Below are 27,550 nucleotides of genomic sequence, written 5' to 3'. Positions count from 1 at the left end.
CGAGAACACAGGCTCGGAGTAGATTCAGATATTCAATAGAAAAAGGTGATTTGTGATACTGGTGGTAAACGGAGCAGATAGTTTGAGTTTTGTAATTGGATATATTTTTATAGCGGAATGAGTTACTGGGCAAATTATTCCCTAAGCTGGACCGGCCGTAGGTCAGCGTTGCATTTACATCACGTTGTTTTCCTTCTTTTCTTCCAACATTTTACAGTCCGTCCACTCGAGGGACAATAAAAATTGCACAACTCGACGATATCACTCTGCACGATATAACGTAGGAATTTTGCCCAATGAAATTGTTCCGAACGAAAGAGGCATTAAACAATATGTATAATGAAAATGTTTTAGGCAAAGGGAGAGAGAGGAAGAGGAAGAGAGATAAAGCAGCTCTCTGATTATTGCGCGTCTGATTGTTGGCGTAACATTAACGAAAGGCAAATGTTAACGTTATATAACGTTTTTAAGCGAACCGCCAGGATAAATTGTTACAATCCCGATAACGATGTTGTCTATTATTTAAAAGCGCTCGATTTGTTATGGCACTGAGAACCGGATCCGAGAACGAAATAATCTATGGACGACCACATGTTGCACCGAGAATTTCTTTTCTCTGTAAACAATCCTTGCGATACTTCGAATAATAAAATTAACCAGTATAAATATACAAAAATGGATACCGCAATATTTAAAATATTTGAAGAAATAACTGTAACATTGGAAATATGGAACTCTGTTCAATTTGTGTTTTACTATTATATAAGAATTATCGAACAGCTAAAGATGAAATTTGAAGAGTTGATATTAAAGCAGCAAAGACGTGAAGAATAAATGTTAAGAAAAGAATTAATCAGAAGGTCTTTCAAGGGCAATATATCCACGTCGCCTCACTGTTCCCGATTGCCAAGTTGGACTCAATGATCTACGAGGAACAATTTGGGGATGACGGTGGTCGTTGTATAACCGTGGCAGCTCCAGTCTATCGGAGATATCCGATCAGCGCAACAGCTGATGGCTCGTGTATCTATCGACCCATCGGCTGCCATCGATATTGTAATAGTTTGCTAATAGTCCGACGATTGTTCGACCATTGACGCGACCTGTAAGCGGACCCTGAGCTCGTCTCCATCAGCGACGCGGTGTGAGCAAGGATGAGAGCGACGCGATGAGACAGAACGAGAGAGAGAGAGAGAGAGAGAGAGAGAGAGAGAGAGAGAGAGAGAGAGAGAGAGAGAGAGGAAGAGAGAGAAGGGGTGAGGAGGAGAGAGAGAGAGAGAGAGTGGAAGAACGATCGAATGCCCGCGGAAATTTTAACGCTCTATAACATGCGGTAAACTCGATTATCCGCGGCTACGAATTCCCACTTTTTGTTCTCCTTCCACGCCGGATACGTACGTTTTCCGTGTTGTACGCGCCCGTATACATGTGGCATAACGTGTGAACAGTGAATAATGCCTCTATTTGTCGAGTTCGACTTTGCTGCCGCGGCGCCGGAAGTGTCGTCCAATTTTGTTGTCAAACCGATTCCCTTTGGTTGCCAGTTTTCGCGCTAATTGCTCCATTACCACCGGCAATTTCGGCCAATATTTTCTTGACGAATTCGAATAAAATACCGTTACGATTAGCAAGCCACTCTATCAGCTCGTCACCTATGCAGGTTGCCCGACACCTTTCGTTATTTCGCGCGGTTTGGATTCACCTCCCGATACGGGACAGCGCGTTAAAGTCGCATCACGCTTAAATGCAAATAAGATACCTACGTTTCATAATATTAATACACGGTGGAGGCAAGAAGCACTAATTTCATACACATTAAATATGCATGCATTTAAATAATTTTTAAGCGGCACACTTAGTTTTTAATATTAAACGGTAGTTTTTCCAACAGGTATTTTATTTCCCGTTTTAAGTAGCGAGCGCATCTCTATATATAACAAAATACTTTTCATTAATATTAATAATCCGCCAATTTTTATGTATATCGAGTGAATTAAAGGAATTTAAGCTCGAACGCGTTCATCGACAGAATTGTAATTAAACCTACTTTTACATGACTTAACTTCAATTTTATCAGTGAGATTTTCTTTCCGCTTCATAAGGCATCGTGTCAAACTCCGATCTTGGGCGGGTCTCTGGTCTTTGTAAAGCGCGTGTAAACATTTTTTACCGACGCCATTAACGATGACCACTCGGTCATCGTAGACTCCGGAGGAAGGCGGATCGTGTGTCCTCAAACAGTTACCCTTTCTTCTTTATTTCTCCCCCCCCGATTGGCCCTAATTATGTTTGCACTTCTGAGTACAGACTCGCTTTTTTTCTTCTAATTAGTCACACGGTTAATCATCACTTGGAACACATGTCCGGTTTGACCTCGTTTATTAAGAAAAGGCAGCTGTTGATTTGATCAGTACAACTTATTCATATGACAAATTCATTGATTGTGCAATCGTGCAATGCGTTATCATTATCTATTCATTGCGTTATGAAAAAGACAATGTCAGTGCGTTCAACAGAAAGAGCAGCTTTGCACAACTATTGTAAGATTTTTTAATATTTTGATTGATTTATACATTTAGATTCAATGAGGAATTAAAAGCAAAATCAATTTTACAATTCTTGCAAAGTTACTTTTTCTGCTAAACAGCCAATTATTTTGAAATTTGGCTCGTGACTTATATAATTAATATCTTCTGTTTACTATTCGAAGCGCATAAAGAGTTCAAATTTCGTTTCATGTATACAAAATAAATTTCATTACCTTTGTGATTTTATTAATATATAACCGAATGATTGAAATTAAGTGAGTGAGAACGAACAAATTACTTTAATGAATACGAACAGCAACATCGTTCGAATATATTCGCGCTCTCTTGCTCCGAATTAGAATTTACGCGTAAAAAGCGAAAGCGTCGATTTCACTTTGGATCGGCAGCGCAAGTACGTTCCAGAAGAGAGGGATCTATGCTACCTCTATTTTCTATATACGCGTACGCGCAATTTGTAACGCGCGTGAACATCCATCGATGCATTCGCGTTATGGTTTTACGAGAGGCGCGGCTATTCCGCGCACGGAAAATACGACTCGCGCGGTCAGAAACGCGTGGAAGGTGATACAGTCGCGTTACAGGCGCGTTAGTGTGGAGTATGTGGATGGTGGTCGATGCACCGTAGGAGGTCGAAGCACTGAGTCCGCGATGTATGCGTGTGGCACGCGCAATGAAAAAGAGCGAATTCGAATTCGCGTTTGCGCCGCCGCAGCGGCGAGGCGACGCGCGACCGCGTCGACCAGCGGTGAAGTAACAGCTGTTTTCGTGTGTCGCGACGCGACGCAGAGGAGCGAAAAAAAAGAGGGTGGAAAGAGGGAAAGGGAACGGGATGAGGAGAGAGAAAAGCAACAATCGAAACCGTGTCGGGCAACGGCCGTGGCCCGCGTAGCAGTCCACAATAAAAATCGACGTTGTTTCAATGTCACGAATATTTCTCGCTGATCCTTTTTCATTTATTTTCGGTCACAATGTTGCGTCTTAATGGGCGAAAGCGGAACGAGGAATCATGAGAGTGAAAACATATCGTTCTACTGAAAGACGCTAATTAGAGAAAATTGTGACAATCAAGGTGTGTCGTGGAAATGAAAGCAGACCTTCTTGTCTTTATAATTAGTGAAACGTCTTGATGTCCTTAGTCGACTTTTTTTTTTACTTTCGTCTTGACTTTAACTTGCAAAAGTTACAGTATAATATTTTTACGAAATTATCGTGAGATAAACTTGGCTATTTGTCAGATGAAGAATTTGATTGATAATTCATTGATAAATGAATTTTTTTTCTTGACATTTTATAAATTGAAATATCACAATATTAATCTATAAAAAGATGCATATCTCTACCAATTCAAATATTTCACAGTGATTTGCGTTTGATTAGCTTATCGACTGTTTTATAATTATCTACAATAAAAAGAGAATTTTCTTTCAAATTAATAAACTTATATAATTAACATATTTTTTGTTAAAAAGAAATGGTAATTGTTTATTAACTTATTTCTAATATATTAAAAAATAATGTCATAATCTTTGTTTAAAAAATCAGTTTATTTCAAATGCTTTTTAATCAACCGTATTTAATTAATCTATGTTTTATTCTGCTTGATATATATTTATTTAATGAAACGATGATGACTCTATGAATTACAAGAAGAATTATAGAATAACTTTTTATGTTTTTTAAGATACAATTTGATAGAATATTTTCTTTAAATATTTGACAAATATTAAATAAATGTTATTATAGTTTATATGAATTATATACATGTATAATATATATATATATATATATATATATATATATATAGATTATTTTTAAAATTCTGTATGGAAGAGTTTAATAGAAATTTCGAACTATTGTATATACATTCGGTGATAGATTTTATCGCACGATTAATTTGTTACAATATGATAGATTTTTTTTCAACACATTCTGACCTAGTCACATTCACACTATCAATATTCTCGATCTCTCATCATATCGAGTTTTTTCTTTAAGTACACACTTGATATATGTTTCTGGCATTAATTAAAAAGGAAAAATATATACATTATACATTAATTTATTTTACAATTGGAAAGATATTGGTCAACTTGTTCTTCTATTTATACTTTTATACGAATACAATACTGATTGATAACAAATTGAAAAAGCATGCCCTTCTTTATTGGGGGTATATTTGTTCAATTCGATTCCGTTACAGAGTTGTTTAAAAAAAAAGAAACTGTGAAAGAATTAAGCGAAATGCGTTATCTCTGTACGGCATTCGCGCGGGAAGGGCTACAATTTCTTTTGCCATCAAACTGAGCATAAAGTTAATCTCGCGAATGCATGTGCGAAACTCCAGTAATAGTCGAAATATAGTGCGCGCTATCGTGACTACACACAAACAATGCAAACTCATCGGGTGGTATGGCGGGCACGTAAAAGTCGTGGAAAGTCGTTTCCCATATTTCACGCGCATTTTCCGAAAAGTACACTTTGCTGATCACGTAGACGCGATCGGGTAACTCTAGTTTCGCGCTCATGGTCGCCCTCGGGGGCTAGATCGGGCAGTAGTCGGTGGCAGGTCTCGCGGGGGTGGGTGAGAATAGGTAAGGGGAAAGGAAGGCGAGCACAAGGACCGCGGGCAAGCTGAAAGGGGACGAGGGAGAAGTAGGTAGTTGAGCGCGGTGAGGAGGGTTGGTAGTTCCTGGGGCAAGGAGGCGAGGGTCAGTGGGACGACAGGGGGTGCCGTTAAGCCACACCCGCAAAAACAGCCCCCTGCAGCTCCAGCAGCGACCGAGCGCATCGACCGACCAGTTTCCCCACCATCAGCACCGCACACAACGCAAGCGACAAGTTCGACTCGGTTTGCAAAAGCTTCTCGAGGATAGCAGCTAGTTCACCACGCGGCTACCCGTCGCTCGCTCTAGCTCGCCGATCCTCTTTCACGGCACTACGTGTGCTGTACATAGGTACTTCGTGATGCCGCCCTGTATGTCCCTATCACCTACCACGGTTTACCAATAGAACCCCCGTTTGCACCTGCACCCTATGTAAACGCGCGCGTCTACATAGGAAGGTGCGATTTCGTAGAGTTCACTCTAAATTCTCAGAACAGGTCGCATCGCAATTGAGATGCTCGATTTCGTCTAATGCCTCTTTTTTCAGGGTTGAATATTCCATTTAGAAAGTACGGCCTACCTTTTGCCTCGTACAAAATTCATTTTATGGAAGGGACGTATTTATTATCACTGGACATTTGAGAAAGCTCGATTGATATTTATTAGCGTAAAAAGATTATTATTAAAAGAACAATATAAAAGTAATTTTAGATAGCAATATATAAATTGTGTAAAATATTTCATTCAACTGATGTACATTTACAATAGCAATTGAAACGAATATATAAAGTTATAGCTGATTTTGTAAATATTTGTATATTATCTCATGATTACTCATCTCGATTGATAACTGTCGATGTTTACATATTATAAAATTATTAATAAAATGCGACTTTTCTCAACACGTATTTTTTTTATAAAGCCAACTATTGAAACTATTTCCTTTAAAATAAAATACAATTAAACGCAACTCATTATAAGTATGTCGAAATAAAAATATTTGCGATTCTTCTTTAAAAAAAGGCTGTTCTATATAAAAACTTTAAAATTAATTCTTTAAATATTCCACCACTTCGCCTAAGAATTTTAATATTTCGTTCTATTGTTGCGAAGGGTTGATATCCCCACTCCTTGCTATTTCGCTCCGTCTCTCTCGTTCTCATTTCCTCTTATCTGTCGATCTCCCCACTCTCGGAGCTCCTTCTTTGAACCCTCAGATGCCACCCCCAACATCGCCGTCGCCACTAACATCGCACGACCATCTCCACCTCCACCATTCTCTACGACTTCACCCTCCTTCGACAATACTGCGCGCATCCTTTCGCGCAGACGACGAAGAAAAGTGCGAAAAGCTCGGCTTTTTGCGCGCGAAAACTTTTCAAACTACTTCACAACCACCACCCACACCAGCGCACTCGTAGAAGGGATGAAAGTTTTTAAACTGGGGATGGGGACACGTATGCTTTCAGCTTAAGGAATTCCTTACGCCCTCGACTCGCAAAACTTTCCCGACTACGACGGAAAATGGCATTTTTGCTATGCGAGATGACTTTCTGCAAATAAATAACAAAGCCGAATGTCTACGAAATTATCGAGTAAATCTATCTAAAGTTTTTTTTAGATCTTTGAACGAATTTAATGATTTATTTGTAATAATGCACACATACTCGTATACGATACGATAGATAATTGGCTAAAGAAAGCATGTTTTAATTGCTTCTATTTTAACATTCAACAATTAATGAACTGAAAGAAATCCACGTTCTTTTTTGTTAAAGTCATAATTATATTAAACGTATATCCGATTTTCATTTACATGATTTTCATTTATATCCTATTTTTTGTTATATGAATGAAACGTTCTAAAGCATTTGATTATATTTCCTGTAAGTGACAGTATAAAACGCGATGCAAGTGTATTTCTGTGTAACATAATCGTTACGTAATTTTAAAAGGCTCAACATCCTTCGTACTCTCTAACATTTAGTCAGAGTCATGTACCTGTCCGGAGTGGAAATGTCATAGCTAGGGGTAAATGTGACGCGAAAGGGCGGATCCATAGGCGTAGTAATACGGCTAGCTAGGGAGCGCTTTAATTAAGGCAAGTAAAGGAAAGAAAAATCCTGAGGGAATTTATAGAGGTCGGCAGCCGCGTTGGGCGTTAAGGGACTGAAAGGAATGGAGAACCCCGGTTGAGACAGGGTCGGTTCTGAACTCGAAGGACCGGCCCTTGGTAATTTAGACCTTCGAAACGACTCTGTGGCCCATAAAGGGCTAAATACGAAACGGACTTTACTGCGTTAATTTCTTTACACAATTAAAAGGACGGTCTACCAGTTTTACTATTGTTAGGTTTTGGGATTCTTTCGGTGATATTAACGTAATAACGCATTAAACGTTTTTAAAGTATTTAAGGAAAAAAGGTATTGATGTAGAATTTCAGATTTTTGACATAAGTCATTCGTAATAAATTATGACAAATTCTTATGTTTCCAAAAACATGAATATCTAATAATTTTTTATCATATTTTTAATAATTTTGCAAAATCTTCAGGATATGGTTTGCATAATATTTGATACTGAATATCCGAATAAAATGAAACGTTTACATATACTTCGAGTTACTATTTTATTTCACAATTTACTGCAAATAGAGCTTCATAAAATATAACGTTCTTTCAATTCTCGGCGCGCCGGTTTGGACATGCAGCCTTTCAGCCTTCGATCGCTATTCAGCGCGGCTCGTTCACCTTTTTACGCGAGTCAGAATCCCGAGAGAATTTTCCTCGGTGCGGCTCTATTAGTGCGCCGAATAATGATGAGTTTAAACATGGCGTCGTCGTGCTAGGGCATACATAGAAGCGGCTGCAGCGGTAGGTAGCTCGCTCGGATTAACTTGGCCCGTTGATGAGGTGATTAAACGTTGATTAAATGCAGACTAAATTGCAGTCAAAAATATCGATCTACTGTCTCGAGGTGAACTCCCACCTTCGCCTTCGTCTCTCTTCAGTCCCTCTCGGACTACCTTTCAGACCCGCCGTAATCACGAATTATCTTACTCAGGTCCTAATGGAATTAGAACGACGCTTTGATACAGTCGCGTCTCCTGCTGAATAATTACAAGATTGCCGAATGTCCTTTCTCTCCATGCACAACAAAGGAAGAGAGATAACAGTGAGATAAGGTTAAATTAATTCTATGTGTGTGTGAGATGAACTGTTAATACGTATCTAGTCGTACGTGCTTTCAAGTCGGATTGGTCATGATTGAAATACTTCTCTCGATCACACGCTTTTCTTACGGAAACCGGTTCTCGCCAATTTTTACGTCGTATATCATGAAAGTACAATCTGACCGCGCGAAATTACAAGCTCATTAACGGCGAACGCGACGACGTGGCGCTTTTCATCGGGTGTGCCGGCGAACGCGATTTCACGTTTGTCATATACACAGTATGCCGTGAATATACGTATGCGAGACATATATAAAACGCATCTATAAATCGCTCGCATACTAGCGCCCGAGTACCATGCTCGCTTGCGATCCCGTGTTCGCGTACGAATACGGCGGTTTGTGTGGTGGTGAACGACGGCGACTTTTAATCAATCCGATTATTGTCAGGAGGATTGGACCTGGCATCGTTCCTTCACTCGTTCCTGTATACGCGTATTAACGTTTGACCCCGGAACTCCCCGTTGCGCCTTCCCTCTTGCCAGCTTCCGATCTCTCTTTCGCACTCGTTCAATTCACGCTCGGCGGATCCGCTCTCGCCAGCCGTTCAATAGATCCATCGTACACATATATATTTACATACATACATATATACATACACACACACACACATATATATATATATACATGTATTATATATATATTTATATGTGCGTACATGTGTGTGCGTGTGTGTGCGTGTGCGTGTGTGTGTGTGTGTGTGTGTGCGCGTGCGTGCGTGCGTGTGTGTGGACATTTATGTACGTGTATGCGCGATAGGCAGAGGACGATTCCTCGATCGACCTTAATTGACTCGTCGCACCGACTGCGTTTTCTTTTATTTTCGCCCTCTACCGCGCGCGCCGACTACGTTTCCCACCTTCCTTTTCAATATCATCGATGAAGCCGGAGTTCTACTTGCACCGCTTAACGGGTAATCCCATGGAAACACGCGACAACGAGCATCGCAGAGCTTCGAGTGAAAATAACTGATAAGACAGACGCGTTAATCGAGCAGATAAAGTTCTTGCCTCGGAAACCGATCGGTCTTTAAATGTTAATTAAGTCGATTGATACGAGATGTGTTTAAAATTACGAAAAATAAATTTTAGAAAGCAAGCTTTATTAACTTATCAGAAGATAAAATCCAAGAAAATAAAACATTTGATAAGACGAAATTTGATAACTGTTAGCGAGCAAAAAAACTTTGAGTTAACAAAACTGACACAGAAGATTGATTGTTCTTCGAATATTATTAATTAATAGATTTTATAATTGACACAATGAACGTTCTTTTAATACATTATGTATAATATACGTATTTATAATATGTTAAAAACTAAGTTTTAATAACATTATATGTATATACAAAAATCAAAATGTATGTATATATGTATTTTTAAATATAAAACCGTCTTATATATTTTATTTATGACTTCATCTTAAACACAATAAAATCTCATCAATAAAGATTTTCTTAATTAATTAAGAAACATTCTCTTACTCTTAAACACTGATATTAATCTAAAATAAATTGATTTTTTGTTATGTATAATAATCTTATAAATGTATAATTCAATAAGATTTCTGTCTTACGTTAAAGTATTCTAAATTATCTATACTTTCGTTTCGATTAATCTTTTCTCAGAATAATACAAGTCTTTTGCAGAAGAAATTTGAGTTTCAGTAATAATTTTATTTCCTGTAAGTCTCAATTATATAAGAATGGTATACAATTTCATATGTTTATAAGTTATAGATAATTATCTATTAAAGTAGACTTAATTTAAAATTAGAAAAAAAAATTCGAAAGATTTTATTCGTTTCAGTTTTTATAGCTTGCTTTAATTTTGCCAGTAACTTAAGAACTTTTAATGTCTTGTTGACAATATTTTCGTCACAAGTTTATTTTAAATCAGTTTAAGACTGCGTTATATGAAAGAAAGCATCCCGAGGGAACCACCCTGCATATGGTTCGTATCTAACTGTACTTAGAGAAACCGGCCAATGTGCAAATCGCCTGAACACGCGTACACGCACGCACACATATGCACGCAAAGAAGTGGACAGCCTGGCCCTGACACTCAGAAGCACCATCAGTTATATAGAGGCCGCCGACTGGACCGCCACCACTACCATCGCCGATATCACCATTACGAAGCGCCGCCACCCCCTCGTAACACATGGCGACGGCTATACCGCGGAGAACGGGATGCGGGACGTGGTGGCAAACGGGGACGGTTTTTTAAATCTAGCCATCAAGGATCCATCCTGGCCTGGCTGAATGCCCGCGCGCCACACATCGAAAGCGATCTAACGCGACCGCGCGTATTTGTCGGCCGCCCATTATCCTCCTCGAAATTCAATTACCGGTACGAGCGTGAAACCTATTTTTGCCCTGATCCAACACTTCTTCTTGCGTCTTACCACAGCCATATGAGTACGTTCTTCCTTCTATATTGGAGGAAGGAGAAGAGGGCAAATGGATATCTTAATTTAATCGTTAATTAATTCTTAATATATAGATCTTAATTTTTCTTCAATTCTTATATTAAACCTATGCTTATGTATCACTTTTTATTAAGCACATCAATAATAGAACAAGAATGTTATGAACAAGAGTCTTACTTACATTTTTGTCGTTTGAGATGCTATTCTTTTATTTTAACTTTCTTTCATTAAAAGCACTTTACTTTTTGCATGTAGGATTAATTTGGACTCCTGAATTGAATGTATATTATTAACTCTCGATATTTCGATGCCAACAATTAACGCAACGTTTCTCTTTCTGTCTCACTCGTGTACGTTATACGATTATAAAAATAATTATATCCCACTGTGTGGGTTCTTCTCAATCAAGTTCAAAGTGTCGCTAAAGCTTTTTTCTTTTATTTTTGCTGGACGTCGCATGCGAAAAAAAGGGCACGCGCCCCTTGTTATCGTGGCACGTAGCCATTCATTAATTAAATGTAAAGCATATGTAAAACGCACGATATAAAAATATAATTGCGCAACGAGGACGATGTACCGCTACTCTGTAAATTTGTCGATCGCCCATTATTCTCGAAATTCAATTGCGGATGCGTACATGAAGCCTGTTTTTGTGATAACCTGTGTACGAATCGATTTGTTTCCAGATGAAACTTATTTTACATTATTTATTTACGTTACCCTCTCTCTTTCTCTCTCTTCTTCTTTTATCTTCTTTACTCTTCGTCAATCGCATCAATTGCATCATGTTACTATTTTTATCATTTGCGAGCCATCACTGAAGTATTCTGTTTCTTTTTCTATCATCCTTATTCACTCTGGATTTATTCTTATCATTCTCATGTTGCATTTGTTCAAAAAAATATCGCGAGTTCTCTTTGACATACTTTCGTCGCAATGCAGATCGTACACTATCCGAGCGGAATATAAATGAGATGTTATTTAAAAATGTGCGTCAACTCTTATACATAATTTTTTTTATTAGATCACTGTTACGATAGCTTGGTGGTGTAAATAAACGTTGGATACGTACATCATTGAATACAAATATCATTGGATATATATATATATATATATAATATTACTTTTGCACATCAAAATTTATTCACTTATATATTTTACTACTACAGATATGGGTACGACTCTCAGGAGATTTCGGAGTCCCTTGTTTCTGCGCCATCGTCTAGAATGGTGATCTTTTTTCATGAAAACAAGAATTTTTTCTGATTAATCGAGAGCCGATCGACCGCACCGTACATTCTCGAAAGCCCCGTATTGTTTATCGCGCGATTGGTAGACACGATTGAAATCTTTCTCTCCTGTCGACCTTTGTTCTTCGTCTCTTTTGATCCGGAATGTCCAGCCACAGGCTGCAACCGTCCATTTTAAATATCACGTCCTTTCAGTAAATCGTTGGGATCTCCTTAAGTTCTCCGTAATTTCATCCAGACTAACTAACGTAACTCACTGGCAAGAAAAATAATAGAAAAAACTATTCTTTGGAAGATGTAATTTTAATCCAATATCGATGGTTATACATATATAAATGAACGCAAAATCTGAATCAACCTTATGAGCAGCTACAGTTACGGAAATTAATGTCCCTCGAAAATAAGTATTCTAAAAAGTCAACCATTTAATATTTGAACATAGATAGATCTCTACTCGTATACATAATTACAGATAGCTCGACGTAGCATTATACAGCGGCAATAAATTCTCGGAGCAACGACAATATCGCCCCTTAGAGATTAAAGTAACAGGACTTTTCTCTAACCGTCGATATTTCGACAAAAAGTCAAACGATAAAACTATTTTAATTATTTTTACTTTTTACGAATCATTATTACATTATGTGTTTTTACGTTAAGAAAATATTTCTGTCACGTCGATGAATTCTTAGAAATGAGATGTCAGATAAACGTAGCAAATGATTAATGTTGCTGTTTGTGAAAAAAGAACGATCGTTACGACTCGATGTGATGAAAAAGTTGGCGCGTTTTGTTATGGCTGGTGCTCGGCGTAGCGAAAATCTCATCACTTAGGGCTTAATAACCAGAACACGCAGACTCCGGCTACGCGCTCATTTATTTCCGCGTCTTTTGCCGCGATAGTTTTCCCTCTTTTTGTCGCGCGTCCGCTTTTTCTTCCCTTGCTCTTCGAATGCCAAGCGAAAGACCAAGCGCGAAAAAGAGAGGGATGTCGGGCAGACCGGGCGGCCGGGTCGAGCCCGCTAAAAAACGCCAGTGCGGGCCACGATGACTTTCGGAATCATTTTTCAAAATGTCTGCCTCTGCCTCGAGGGGGGTGACCCCGACGGGCGGCGGCGGAAGGGGGGTAAAGGGGTGGCAGAGGGGTGGTCAACCCCCGTGGCGTAGGGTGGCAAGATGGCGCCGCACGGTAAATCGATGGAGGCTAGTCACTGCAGGCGCCCTCGCTTTCACAGCTCCAACTCCCCGTTCCCCCGTCACCCCCAGACCACCACCCACTTTGCTTCTCCCCGTCGTCCCCCTCATTTTCGAGCTTCACGCAAGCGCCCGCACCGTGGACGTCGAGTCTTCGGTCATCTAAGCATAATTTTGCACGCTTCCAGCATAGTAACCTACGCCTTACTGAAAAATGTGTAAAAAATCTTTTTTATTCTTTTTCACGTAACGAAAAAAAAAAATCAATTTTCGAGAGAACTTCAAAATAAAAAAAAATGGCCAATCAATTTTTCCTTTTTATTGTTTTAATTTTTGAGAAAAATATCTATCCCAATATATAAATACACATCGAAGTATATAAAAATTGTAATGATATTTATTAATCGCTGATTTGCCGTTAATTATAGCAGTCTGTAAATAACGCAATAAGCGAAATTAAACGAGAAGTTTACGGGGAAAATGTAAGCCGATCGCGTCCCGATTTTTCCGATAAACCCATCTCATTTTAATATTCAACACCTGTAAACGCATCGGAACAAAGGCGATAGCCGCTACAGATCGGAAAGTATTTGTATCAAATGCATTCCGCTGAGCGCGCTCTGTGTACAATAAAAATTTCAAGCGGGTCGTTAAAACTGGTTTTTATCCCGCGCGCTGTGTACGAAGCGAACCTGTTTGATTCTGTCTGAGAAATGTAACCGCCGAGGGCGAGAACCCACCGCGGCTTTTAAAAAGAATACACGCCACAACAGGTTTCCGTCTCTTAATCCTTCCGCGCTCGCTTAACAGTCTCTCACGTCAATGTGCAAATGAAAATTTTCATAGACACGTTAACATCGTCTTTCCCCGCGTCCCGGCTAATGCCGCGAAATTTTCATAAGTGCACTAATTTCATTATACTAATTGGAATATTTTAAAATTTACGTAAACGCGACGGGGACCGCGCCGTAGGACTCAATTACGAATAAAAACCCGCGAGTACGGGGAAATTAAATGTCTCAGTGGGAAAACACGCACGTTTAGGAGGTCATATTTTCCTAGTCGTCCATGTAAGTCGTTTCTCGCACGTCGTACTTCCATCTTGCTAGTCGAGGTCTCACATAGAGCGAAATACCGATCAATCAGATCGTCCGATATTGTTCGTTATCACGAACTTCTCTGTGAAATGTTTGACATTGATACTTGTCAACAATGTCTATTTGAAATTTATGCACATTGCAAAATGTGTTCCAAAATGTCATAGATAAGCATCAATATAGCTGCACTACAAATTCGAACCGATTTGCTAACATTTTGATATAACAAATCAACATATATGAAGAAGAAACTATTATTATCTTTAATATCTCTTATTAAAGTGTCATGTCATTGTCAATTCACTGACGTTTTTAAAACAATCTAATATCCATTTCTAAGTATATTTCTCTTATTTTTCCTTTGTATGTATTAATGATCTTTGTTAACTAACGTTTATTAGATTAGATTGAGTGTATAAGAATAAGAGACATATTATATTTTTCTTACTTGCTTGAATCTTATCTCTGTTTCTTGTCGTACTTTAGTATTAAAATGCATTATTACTTTTTGATGTACATCTGTTCTTTTCAGTATCATATATTTATATTATCGCGTAAACATATGTTCAATTCATATCATATGAAATTTGAGGCACGATTTAAAAATCAAATACATGTGGATAATTAACTCTTATTGATGTTTTATAAGAATGATTGATAATGCGGATAACGCAATTGATATACAAATAATTGATTGTCCAAAATGAGGTTACAATCAAAACGTGAATTGCATAAAAACTCTATTTACTTGATAGCTTAATTATATCATTAACCCGATATTAACTCGATGTAATTAATATAATAATAGAGAATAATAATGTCCTTAAAATATTAAACTCTTTCAAGGGATATTGGAATGTGCGGAATACACGAACCGACCAATCGTTTTATATTTAAATTATATGATTTATCGAATTGTTACGCTGTATTAATTTGTATTTTCATATTTCTAGCGTTTTGTGTACAATTCTTCTGTGCGATAAAATATCCATTAATATCTCCGTTATACGTGGGATTCCCGTTAGGCTTTCATTCTTGATCTTAACAACAGTACTTGTCAAATCAATAACATCCGCTGATTAAATATATCAAATAATCTCAGTGAGGACACAGGAAATTGATTTATGGCACAAACTAGATACAAAAAAAAAATGGTAAATCTCAACATGGCAATAGAATTGGACGAAACGCGGATCAGATAATTAACGTTGAAAAAAATAAATGACATCTTATCAATATTATATCGGTCTTTCATTAAAGATTTGCCCCGACAGACATTGTCTTATTTTATAATATATTAGAAAAATAATAAGGCTCAATAAATCAAAATAAGTAAAGAGGAAAAAGGGCTACGAGCCTAAAACATAAAATTTTATTTATGTTTTAGGCTCGTAGCCCTTTTTCCTCTTTACTTATTTTTATAATATATTGTTTTTTTCTGCCAATTCGTTTATTGTGCTCTTTTTATTATTAGGATTCTTTGAAATTTATTGCGTTTGTAATCATCAATATGAGCTTGATCGCAATTTATTTCTATTTATTTTTAAAAATCATTAGTACACACAGAAAAAATATCATTCTACTGCTAAGAAAATGATTACTCAATTTAATTTTTTCTTTTAACGATTATATTTAACAAAGAATATTCTCTCTCTCTCTCTCTCTCTCTCTGTCTCTCTTTCTCCATAATAAAATTTTATATTTAATATACTAAAATAAAATATTGTATATTTATTAGAGAGAGATAGAGATAGAGATAGAGATAGAGATAGATAGATAGATAGATACAGAGAGAGAGAGAGAGAGAGAGAGAGAAACTCTCATTATATACTCAAAACAAGAATTTTTTATCTTTTGAAAAATATTACACAAAATGTTATCGAAAAAGTTATATAATAAGCAAAATGTTATCAAAGAAGTTACATTATATAATAAGCAAATCGTATTTGTTTTAATTTAATAATCTTGATCGAATTATAAACTTATTACGCGAATCAGGATATGTTTTAAATAAATTGGATGCTTGTAATAAACTTATGATAAATTTGCGGATTTATGAACTTTTAAAATACTTGAAACGAGTAAGTTATATATAGTATGTATTGTTCTGTGTGTATAAAGCTTTTAAAAGCTTGAGTAAAAGTCCTCTTCTTTTCAATCACAATAAAATTTAGAATTGCGTTATTTATATGATATAATTGCGTTTTATGTTTTGTTCTTATTATTTATCATTGATATATTGTATATGTTAAAATAATTCATTAAAAATGACTATGCATAAATAAAAAAAATATTAAATCATTCATTTATTTCTAAAGATTAAAAAATAAAAGATTAAAATTATCATACACTTTAACAAAATATAAAAAAAATTTAGATTTCAATAAATTTATGCAAAAATTTCGATACGCGCGCGCGCACACATACACACACATACACACACATACACACACATACACACACACACACACACACACATGTTGTGATTTGATATCTCAGATATTATCGAATAATCAATATTATAGTTGCGATACTGCAAAAGAAATTTATCTTATCGCTAAAATTATATAAATAAGTATATTGATACCTCAGGCATAAAATTGTATATAAATATATTGATAGAAGGCATTTTATAAGTCAGCGGCTGAATGTGCAGTATTAATAATAGAATAATGTTAAACATGGAGATGCATGTTCTAATTAGTGTCTTGTTTGCTTGCACTGTAACTGGTAAAAATATTTAAATGTTTTTCTGTAAAAAGACAAATTTATTGCAGTCTAAATTCGCACATTAACTTGTATAACTTTTTAAAATTTGAATAGAAAGATAATCGTTATATTGTAACAATATTTTCATTTGATATATTCCTCTTATATATTTCCTTTTCCATTTTGTATATTTATTATACGATGTATCTTGTATCTCTGATTGTGCAGGGCTTCCAGTGAAAGAAGAAGTGTTTCCTGACGATATTTTTACTTCATTGGATTATACATTATTTAAAAATGAAGTAGCGTATGTATACGATGACAACAAGAACCTGGTGAAGCTGACGTTGGAAGACGACCACGTTGAGCAGAATGCATATAAAAATGACAGCGATTTGTCAAAAAGTGTCCTCTTTTACCTGTACAAAAGAGACACTCTCATCAAATCGAAGCAGCTCTATGTTGACGACGAAGATGCTCTTAAGAACAGCAACTTCGATCCTACAAAACCAACGCGTATTATAACTCACGGATGGAAGAGTTCGGGCAACGGCGAATCGTGCATTTTAATTCGCAATGGTATTTGATTATTTGTCATTAATGTATAAATATTTATTAGTGTTTCGTAACTTAAGAGAATTATTATAGAAATTCAACATATAGAACGTTAATTTCTTTCTATACAGAAATTGATTAAGTCTCAAGGCAACGTTACCTTTTCCTTTTCGTTACTTTTCTTAGATTATTACTAATGTCTGTTACTTCTTATGTTATAGCTTATCTTCAGATCAGCGATTACAACGTTATTATCATCGACTGGAATGCAATAAGTAACTTGTCCTATATTTCGGCTAGCAGGAGTGTCCTAGTAGTTGGTCAATATGTCGCCACTATGATTGATTTTCTCGTAAAATATGGAATGAATTCGTGGGAAACCAAAGTGATCGGCCACTCTCTTGGTGCCCATGTAGTTGGAATCGCTGCTTACAACGCTAACAGCGATATCGGTTACGTCGTAGGTAAGTTCATGACATTTTATATTTAATAGCTTTCATATTCGACTAAGAACGATATTTGACGTTGCATAAAATATATTATATCTTTATATTTAATATTCTGATTAATGTTAAAAATTTGTGTATGCGACAAGAAGCCACCCTTTTTATCAAACGTCATTGAGTCTCATTAGGAATTATATAAATGATTAAAAGAATTTTATTTCTCCCTTCTTTTTATAGTAGAAAAATGTGATAGTATATTTTTAATATTAATGTATTATTACTTTTTACAGAAACATTTTGTGAGGTTTATCAAATTTTTGAGAAACATGCGTTTATTTTTCATGTTTGATACGCATTAAGCATCCAATATGCATGCGTTATTTCATAGAAAGTTTTACGTTTTTATAGAAAAAAAACTTTTTTTCAGTGTTAATCGAACATTGTCATTTCTCGTTTCATTAAATATAAAAGTTAATTATGTTGATCTCAATCGATCAATTAATTATAATTATTCATTGTCATGGCATGAATTTATCGTTCCAGGACTAGATCCAGCTTGGCCCGGCTTTTGGTCATCAGGTTCAGGATCCAGAATATCGAAAGACGATGCGAGTTACGTGGAGATCATTCATACTAACGGTGGTCTGCTTGGCTACCTAACAGCCATCGGAGATATTGACTTCTATCCTAACGGCGGTCAAAAGCAAGTTGGCTGTGGAGTAGATCTTGGCGGCTCATGTTCTCACAGTCGCTCGTATCAGTACTTCGCCGAGTCTATCACTAGTCACGTAGGATTCCTCGGGAGAAGCTGCGACAGCTTCTCTAAATTTAAGTCGGGTTTATGTAACAATACGCACGCATCTATCATGGGTGGTCACAAGTCGCTCTTCAGACCAAGCGGTACCTACTACCTCAGAACTAATCCGTCGTCTCCGTTCGCGATCGAACCGCTCGCGATGTGACGCTGATGATCATCGCTCTATCTAGAAGGATCGGCCAGATTGACGATCAGCCGTCAGTGAGGATTCTGGATTTGGAAATTCATTGCGAAACAGGAAGGAGAAATCCGCCGGGCTAAACTCGTTTTTCCCGGCAATCGATCGGACGCGTTCACGGTGCGTAATTTCGTTTCCGCCCGCAGCGGCTGTTTCGAACGCGAGTATTGTAGCTCTCGTACCAGGGCATTTTTATATCGTCTAAGCTGGGGCTACAAATCGTTGAACTATCGAGAATTGTAGATGCTACTTATTGAAAGAACAGACTGAAGTATTGTCGACATCGCGCGACGTTTCGCTTTACCGTCGACCCAATTACTGGGATAACACAACCACCATGTATTTTGCGAAATATGTCCTGTGTGATGTAAAACGCATCATAACTTTTCATTGGAAATGCAAAATATCGGGAGGATACGTCCGGTGTTCTAAATGCGAGCCAAGTCGCATTACACACACGTATCAATTTCTCTGCCGTTGTCCATTTTTTTTTCTCGCAGCGACTCGCAACGCTTCGATGCGTATACGCGTGCAAACATCCACCGAGACGCATGGCCTCTTGAAATGCGAATTGCTCGGACTAGCCGCGGCCTTAGTCGCGGTACATTAAATTTTATCGTAATATATCTCGCATATATCGTGCATAGCAACAAAGATAATAAGGCGATGTGGAAAACAGTTGGATTAAATCGCGCGCTGAATTTTAGGCTCCGGGCTGTTTCGTGTAAACAGACGCAGATATTTATCATTTTGACATAATGCACGAGATGAAGTTTTGAAAAAGAAGATAAACGTGATTTCGCAAAATAAGAGAGACCGTCGCGCTCGAAATAAGAGTTACCTTCGTCCATTTTAACGTAAATGCGCGAACGATGTTGATTTTTAGAAACGGCTGATCTTCAGAACATAGCTATTATTATGTAAAGTGTGTTAATTCCGCATTCCAGATCTATAATGCTTGACTGAAAAATGTACAATCATCTTCGTGATATTAGAAATGTAATGACATTTGTTACAATTTATACTTATTTACAACAGAGTACTGATATACAAATATCATTATATTTTTGCAAAATAAAAAAATATATAACTTTTTAATTTCTTTTATTAATCTGAATTCAAACCTATGTGGCTAGATTAGATAATAGATTAGATAATAGATCTTCAGTATGATAATTATGACGCTATCATCTAAAAATATTTTAATAATATTTCAATCAAACATCTTTCTTCAAATTGACGAAAAATGATCTGAAGTGAATAGATTGTTTTGTAAGTTTTGAAAAACGTACGTTGAAATAGTTTATGCAAAAGCAGAAAAAATAGTGGATCCAAAAAGTATTAATAAATTTTTAAAATGTTACGCGACTTTTGCAATTGGTATGAAATATTCTGGTCTGAAGCGCAATTGATTCTTGGTGCTAAATCGCGATATCTACAAGTTCGATAAGGTGCCGAATATTTCCATTGCGGATATACGCCGGGAGTATCAATTGTTCGCACTCGCAATTGAAATATCTACGATAAAAGTTGCAAAGCCGGGCTGTGTTTCATTAACGCGTGAACAATAGGTTCGCTAGATGCAAGCTGGCCACCTGAGTATGAATACCGCCTGACATGAATAAGAGTCCCGAATAGGTAGACCGAAAAAATCCTGATACAGGACGTCCCAAACAGGAATACATCTTTCTTGACCAGAAAGGCATTCCTTTGGGTCGTGTTAATCTATTAAGATTAACATGGAGCACATTTATCAACCATATCATTAGTGCCACAGGACGATATAATAATGTATCATCTTTTAATAAAAACTACAATTTTATCTCACATATTACAATGATCTTATTAATGCAATTTTTCATGAGCTGATATTTCTGCCTGATAAGATTAAATAATTAATATCAGACTTATTGGTGGACTAATATTCGTTATCGATTCGAGAATATTAAAAAATCGGGAGAAATATTATATAATAATGCATGCCATTGTTATCTGATGCGTTTAAGCAATTCATCGTCATATTAAACATTATTTTATTTTTCATGATTCTCATTCTGCTTTACGCGGAACTTGTATTACATGTATCTGAAGATTCTTCTATTTTTCGTAATGACGAAAATTTGTGAAATTACCTATCTACTTATTGTTTTGAAAAAAACTTGTTTTAGTACTGAAAAATATAAACCCTTTTCAGATGAAATATTCAAAGTCCCGAAATTCAAATACAATTCACGTGGAGAAGGACGTTATTTAATTCTAACGGTAATAATTCTTTTCTTGTCTGACGCGCCCTGTCCGAGGTGTAGGTCAAGATTAAAACCCAAAATTGACGTCGAGGGAAAAATTAAAGTTGTAAAGTTTCTGGTATCTATCAACGCGAGACGGGTCCATATATCAGCATACGTAGTGTTCGCTGCCTATGTCTCTGTCGGGAAAGTATTGTCCTTTCGATCGTATTCAAGCCGCAAGTTTGTCGGAGACTACTTTTTTCCCGGCGTAAAACAATCCCCTTGCCGTTCATTTTTCTGAAAGTATCGACACCGGACGAGAATTTATTTGCTCCTTTTAAAGTTGATGTTATCCAAGAAAACCATCACGCGCGTATATATACATACATTCGAATCTGAGATACTTCGATAAAAGTATTTAAAAACAAATGGATAATGTATTTCTATTTTTCTCCCGTTAAAAGTAGAAATAGAGAAAAGAATAATGCATAAAATTTTCATAAAATGATTAAACAACAACTATATGAAAAGAGAAATATGCATGTTTTATCCACAGCGCAAAATGTTCTATTATGATGTTTATCGACCAAGTACGTTATCGGTATATTGAGAACATCAAGAAATTATGTATAAAATAATTAATTATCGCATTATAAATTATCACAAAATCGATATGAAAATCAAGATAATCATAAAATCTCGCGAATGTATGAGCACAAAGTATACAATAACGTGATCGTATAATATTATATAACATTATCTTCACAGCTGGAAGCGACTTTCTTATATATCGAAAAATCTTTAATTAAGGACAAATAACATAGCGAGTGTGTGAAAAACGAACCAGGTTCCAATGATCATCCTTCGAAGACGGTATATTTGATAAACGCCGCACTCCATTTTTTGTCCTTGTGGCGACTCGTTTGGTATAACCAGTTATGAAAATGAGAAACCGGGACAAAGGGTTTCAGAAAAAAGGACCACTCTTTAAGACGCATGTATGTGTCCACACGCGAGATTTTTTGTTCGTGTAATCTTAAGGGGATTAGGGGCTGTTTTACCGATCAAATGCGACTTACACACGTTACAATACAAACATATAATTTATAAGACATCGACGTATCATTGTATACCATTACATCAATATCGCACACATAAATACATACAAAAAAAAATTCGTAGAATACCAAAATATCTTTGTTTAGGTTTCTAAACTTGTTCTAATAATTTACATATTTATTTCTTTATTTTACATCTGACTCTGCTTTATTTCGAGCATATAATCTACATAACTTTTTTATGAAGTAAATATTTTGATAAATTGACAGCATTGATCGTCATATTAAGGTAAATATGGATATAGAAATCTGTAATTTTTTAATTTTTTTCTGTTTTTTGAACACAAAATATACAGAGCCGAAGATATTAATAGGACGTGTATATTATCATGGAAAAGGAATTTTAATTCTATGAAATTAATACGAAGTAGAGATGATATTTTTGTCAGTAAAAAGACGACTTCAGCCATCATCTTAAAAAAAAAAAGAGAGATGTCACTGTTGAATGTCTTAAAAGCGTATCGTGCATGATGTCCCATCGGAGAGATTAATCTACCCGAAATCATTATTGTCGCGGTGTAATTTTGGAATCTACTGCATTATCGTACGCGCGGGTGTGCATCGTGCGAAGTACTTTACTCGCGGTGTGTATGTGCGTATAAACTACATAAAATAATTGCTAAATGAATCGCCGCGCTGTTTTTCCCGCCGTTTAAGCGAACTTATTAAGCGAACATTTTAATTAACGCGGCGATTAATCACGTAGATCACACATCCGGTCGTCACGTTTATACGCAAATATATTATTTACGCATTTCCAAAGAGTATCGCTTCAGTCTATCGTATAGCTGTATACCGAGGAAATGAACTGATAATTGCATTATACACATAATTGCGCCAATTATGGCCGACTTTTGACGACGAATTATACGAAGCTTTGGAAACGTTTTCCCTGACGAAGCGTCGGGAATATAGTAGATATGCGTAGCATAAAATCAGGTGCGCATACAGACACAGATGAAATTTCATAATCGTAAGAGGCGAGGGTGGAGGGGGCCACTTGAGAAAGAAATCGTAGGGCAAAGTAATGGGAGAGCGCGAGCGACGAAAACGCATAATTTTAGATCGTAAATACGTAACCCGAGCCAGGATGGTCACGCACTTATGTTTAATTGGTTCTTATGACGGTCATCTTAATTGACCGTGCGACTATTATCGGATAGGATTACTATGTATTTATACGGTACCTTATGGTCCTTTCGCTATGTGACTCAACGTCGACTGTAGGACAAAAGGACCGTTCTCGGAAGAACCATGCGCGTTCGCAGAATCGATTGAATCGAATAATAATTAATTAACACGTGCACACGCAACGTATGAATTGAATAATCGAGAAAAAAATAATGTGTATTACGAGCAAACAATCCATCCCATAAATCAAATAATTAATTCTATAAATTTTTAACGGCAACCTTGAATTTCGAAAGATCAAAATGCCCACACGACAAGAGCTCGCGAGAGTTCGAGCAAGCCTTTCTCCTCCCTGTATTTTCAGGAAGCGTCTGAATAAAATCGTATCATGACGCGAACTTGCCGGCTACACGAGGTTTTCCAAAAGTGGTCAAGGTGGGGTTGGGTGGACAGGTCGTTAATAAAGCTTGAAGAAGGGCCATTAATCACGGGCTATCTCGGAGTCGAGCTCGCTCGTGTAAATACCCGCGGAGATATTTACCCAAACGCGCGTAAGTTGTGCGTATGCTCGTCGTCATCCATCCCCTTTCAACCTCTCGTGCACCATCACGCGTCTTCTATGATGATCAATGTAAAGAACTCGGCGATAAAAAGCGAGAAAAAAGGCGCAGTTGGCGAGGGAAAGGGAGAAGACACCCCTTAGTCCAAATATTGGCTGTCCATTTATCAAGCACCATAGGTTTCGATCGGCATTAATTAGCTTTCCTCCTGGGCCTTCTTCGCCGATTCCGTTTCTGTATCATCCGACGACTCATGCACAACACTTCTTTATTTATTGCTCTTTTGATCTTGGCTCGAACGCGTTGATAAACGACCAGTTCATATCGCGAATACGATTCATTGACGACTACTAAATCACACGTTGACCAATGGCGAGCATATTGGCCCATTGACTCACGTTTTATTACGTAAGAGTCAGAGAAATAAGACATCTCAGAAAAAACCATATTGAATTTCTCAATGAAATTTTTTATTTACTTGCTAGTTATATATCGCTGTTCTTCTCCTTCGAGAAAAATTATTAAAAGATCACTTTTATTTGTTAAATACAATTTTGACGCAATAATTGATTGTAGAGGAAAATGAGTATATTCTTTTTAAATATATACTTCCTTTTTTCTTTATTTATGTTTTCTTTCTTTTCTTGCGGGCAATTCAAAAATGGTAATTTTTTATTTAAATAAAAATAGCTTCTTGGCTCCAAGAATAAATCAAATATAATTAAATTACTTATATAAGAATTTACTTATATTTAATAATTTTTTATATCGTTGTTGAGTAAATGAGTGATATATATTTGCGTTGCAGAAAATAAATGCTAGAAGTAATGTTAAATATGTATTGAGAAGGCCATAAATCTTCCATAGAAGGATCCTCCCATTTCAGGTAAAAATAAACAAACTGTATTGAATATTGTTAATTGTGTAGTACAATTATAAAATTTTTTCTAAATTCAACTGTCACTTAATATCAGTAATGTTCAAAAGTATCAAAATGTTCAAAATTCAAATGTGACAAGTTAAATTCTATAATTAGTTACATTACGCACACTTTTGACATATGGCCTCTTCAAGATAAGACAAATCTTCCCGTCAACAGGATAATTTTTCGATGAGATTCGAAAAAATGATACTCATCACCTATCGATCCAATTACGATTATCTTTTATACGAAATTCGCCGGAAGTCTCCAAGTGAACGTAAATCCCTTTATCTATTATCCGCGATGAACACCCGCGGTTAACAAAGATGGCTGACTACAAACGCACAGCCAACTTGTCTACGAACATGTGTGTGTATTCATTTGCGCGCACACGTACACACATTCACGCACACATATATAGGCGTCTACATAGAAATACATACGTGGATACGGAGTCATCGGGACGCAAGTATTCGTAGAAGATGAAATCGCTGTCACGAAAAAACCGCATCGGAACGCGAGCAAAACGCGATCGCGGGCTGTTTCGGATTGATGCACGTACGACTGGCTGGTGATGCAACATAAATTAAACTGCATAGGTCGTCTGCACACCCCAATCAGCTCGGTGTCCCATGGTCATCGTGCAGCATTATCGGGCGCACGTAGCGCTGTCTGGATGCGTGTATGCGTGCGTGCCTGCGTGGGCGGGAAGCGCCGCGTACGGCACGCGTAGCGTGTATACACTCGCGCTTTTGTATGCGGCAAAAATTGGCATTGGACGCGGGAGGGTTACCGTTACCCTTCGTTCGCATCGACACATCGACGGGGATGACCGCCAAAAATACCACCCCCTATATCCATTCCGATCATTCGCGCTCGCTTCCTGCTTTTTTCCGCGTTCCCCTTCCTCTTCCGGATGTGTGATTATCGCGAGTGATGTGCCTCTCCGTAAGAAATCTCGCGCTTTTTACATGCTGCGGAGAAATTCTAATCAAACGCGTTTACATGTGTTAGATTTCTCTGGGTTATTACTTTAATTTCATTAAGTCAGAAGTAGCGCTTTAGAATTAAAAATAGAAACACATCTCATTCCGATATTCAAAAATTTAGAAACAGTATGAAGTGGTTACTTGAATATTTTAATGCTCATGAGCGGAGCAGTCGATATAAAAAATCCTCGGAGCGCCGTTATACTAGAATATTGCACGCGATCTCGAGCATCGAGGTAACGAGGCAACAAATATTTTTCGATATCGTCCGACAAAGAATCGGAAACGTTGTCGGAAACAAAAATGACACGACCGCGTGCACGCGCACTCCACAAAAGTGGCCAAAACGCAAAAAGTGGATCGGGAGACACCATCGGGATCCGAGTACCCTCGGAGGATGCGTTGTGCAAAATTGCATTTAATGTTGCCAGCGCATCAGGCGGGCGTAGCAAAAAGAACGCGCAAGCGAGGAAAATACGAGGGGGGAGGGGAGGAGAGGGGAGGGGGAGGAGGGGTGAACGAAAGAGACAGAAAGAGACGAAAATATGAAATGAGAGTGCGGACAACGGAGACGAGGAATTAGCAAAAAGAGAACGGCAATGAGAAACAGAGACAACAAGAGAGGTAACGTCGCTACTCTTTTAATTGAAAACTCGAGTGCCCTCGCGATCTTAATTAAGAGTCGAAAATCTTTAGCCCGATCGATTGGACAAACGGGGAAGGACCGATCGGTCGGTTCACCCTTTGGCAGTGGTCATTCGCAGTGCGCACACTTTACGTTATTTCCGCCTCTCGTTCTGGCTCTCTTTCTATTATTTGAAATATTTCAATCGATCATTGCAGAAGAGATACAAATCAATCACACATTGTATGAATGGGTTAGGAATACTTTTTTTTTCTAATCAAATTTAAAACAATGTATTAAAGACATTCAAATCTTATTTTATTAATTATAATTTTTGCAATAGCTGCAAGTATTTTTTTTCCAATAAAATTTTCTTTCTGCAAAATATCATTTTTTGAAGTATTCGATTCATTTCTTTCTCTCTCTCTCTCTCTCTCTCTCTCTCTCTCTCTATTTCTCTTTATCTCGAGACTCTTCATTTTTATCGCTTCGCGGGGAAAGATGAGTCTCTCGCGAATCAGCGTAGAGTCGCGAGTTTTATGAGTCGGTGATAGCAAACGTAGCCACTTTGCGAATCTTGACGAAGATATTAAACGAATAGAATGCAACGGAGGAGACGCCGTATCGTTTGGCGATGCTCGAGCTGCTTTCGAGCGGCTGGATGATCGATACTCGATAGTGCATCGGCTTCGCTTCTCGTTTGTATCCGCGACAACGTTATGCAGCGGCTTCCTCCGTTCGGCTAATTTCAACGTAAAGCGAGACGACCGCCGGGAATATCAATAACGTTCGCGGCAAAACCCCACCGTGCCGCGCCGCGATTCCGTTGCTGGGCTTCTCGTTGTTTAGATAATAGACTGCGCCATTATATCGTTTCGTAATGGACCTACGTGCGTTTTCGAACGTAAGCGCGACTGT

General features: G+C 37.3%; 1 protein-coding gene across 1 annotated transcript; it reads left to right on the top strand.

Annotated features, from left to right (window-relative positions):
- The first annotated feature begins 16,902 nt into the window (after positions 1-16,902).
- Positions 16,903-20,888, top strand: LOC105144497 (phospholipase A1). The gene is made up of 4 exons (XM_011053428.2): positions 16,903-17,084; positions 17,292-17,642; positions 17,840-18,082; positions 18,608-20,888. Exons 1-4 carry the CDS (start codon positions 17,003-17,005, stop codon positions 19,024-19,026), a joined length of 1,095 nt encoding a protein of 364 aa, XP_011051730.2. The 5' UTR covers positions 16,903-17,002; the 3' UTR covers positions 19,027-20,888.
- The last annotated feature ends 6,662 nt before the right edge of the window (positions 20,889-27,550 follow it).

The sequence above is a fragment of the Acromyrmex echinatior genome, chromosome 8 (genome assembly GCF_024713525.1).
Source record: "Acromyrmex echinatior isolate Ae372 chromosome 8, ASM2471352v2, whole genome shotgun sequence".
Taxonomy (NCBI): domain Eukaryota; kingdom Metazoa; phylum Arthropoda; class Insecta; order Hymenoptera; family Formicidae; genus Acromyrmex; species Acromyrmex echinatior.
The sequence above is the reverse complement of the archived record's forward strand: the minus strand, read 5'-3'. Positions and strand labels throughout refer to the sequence as shown.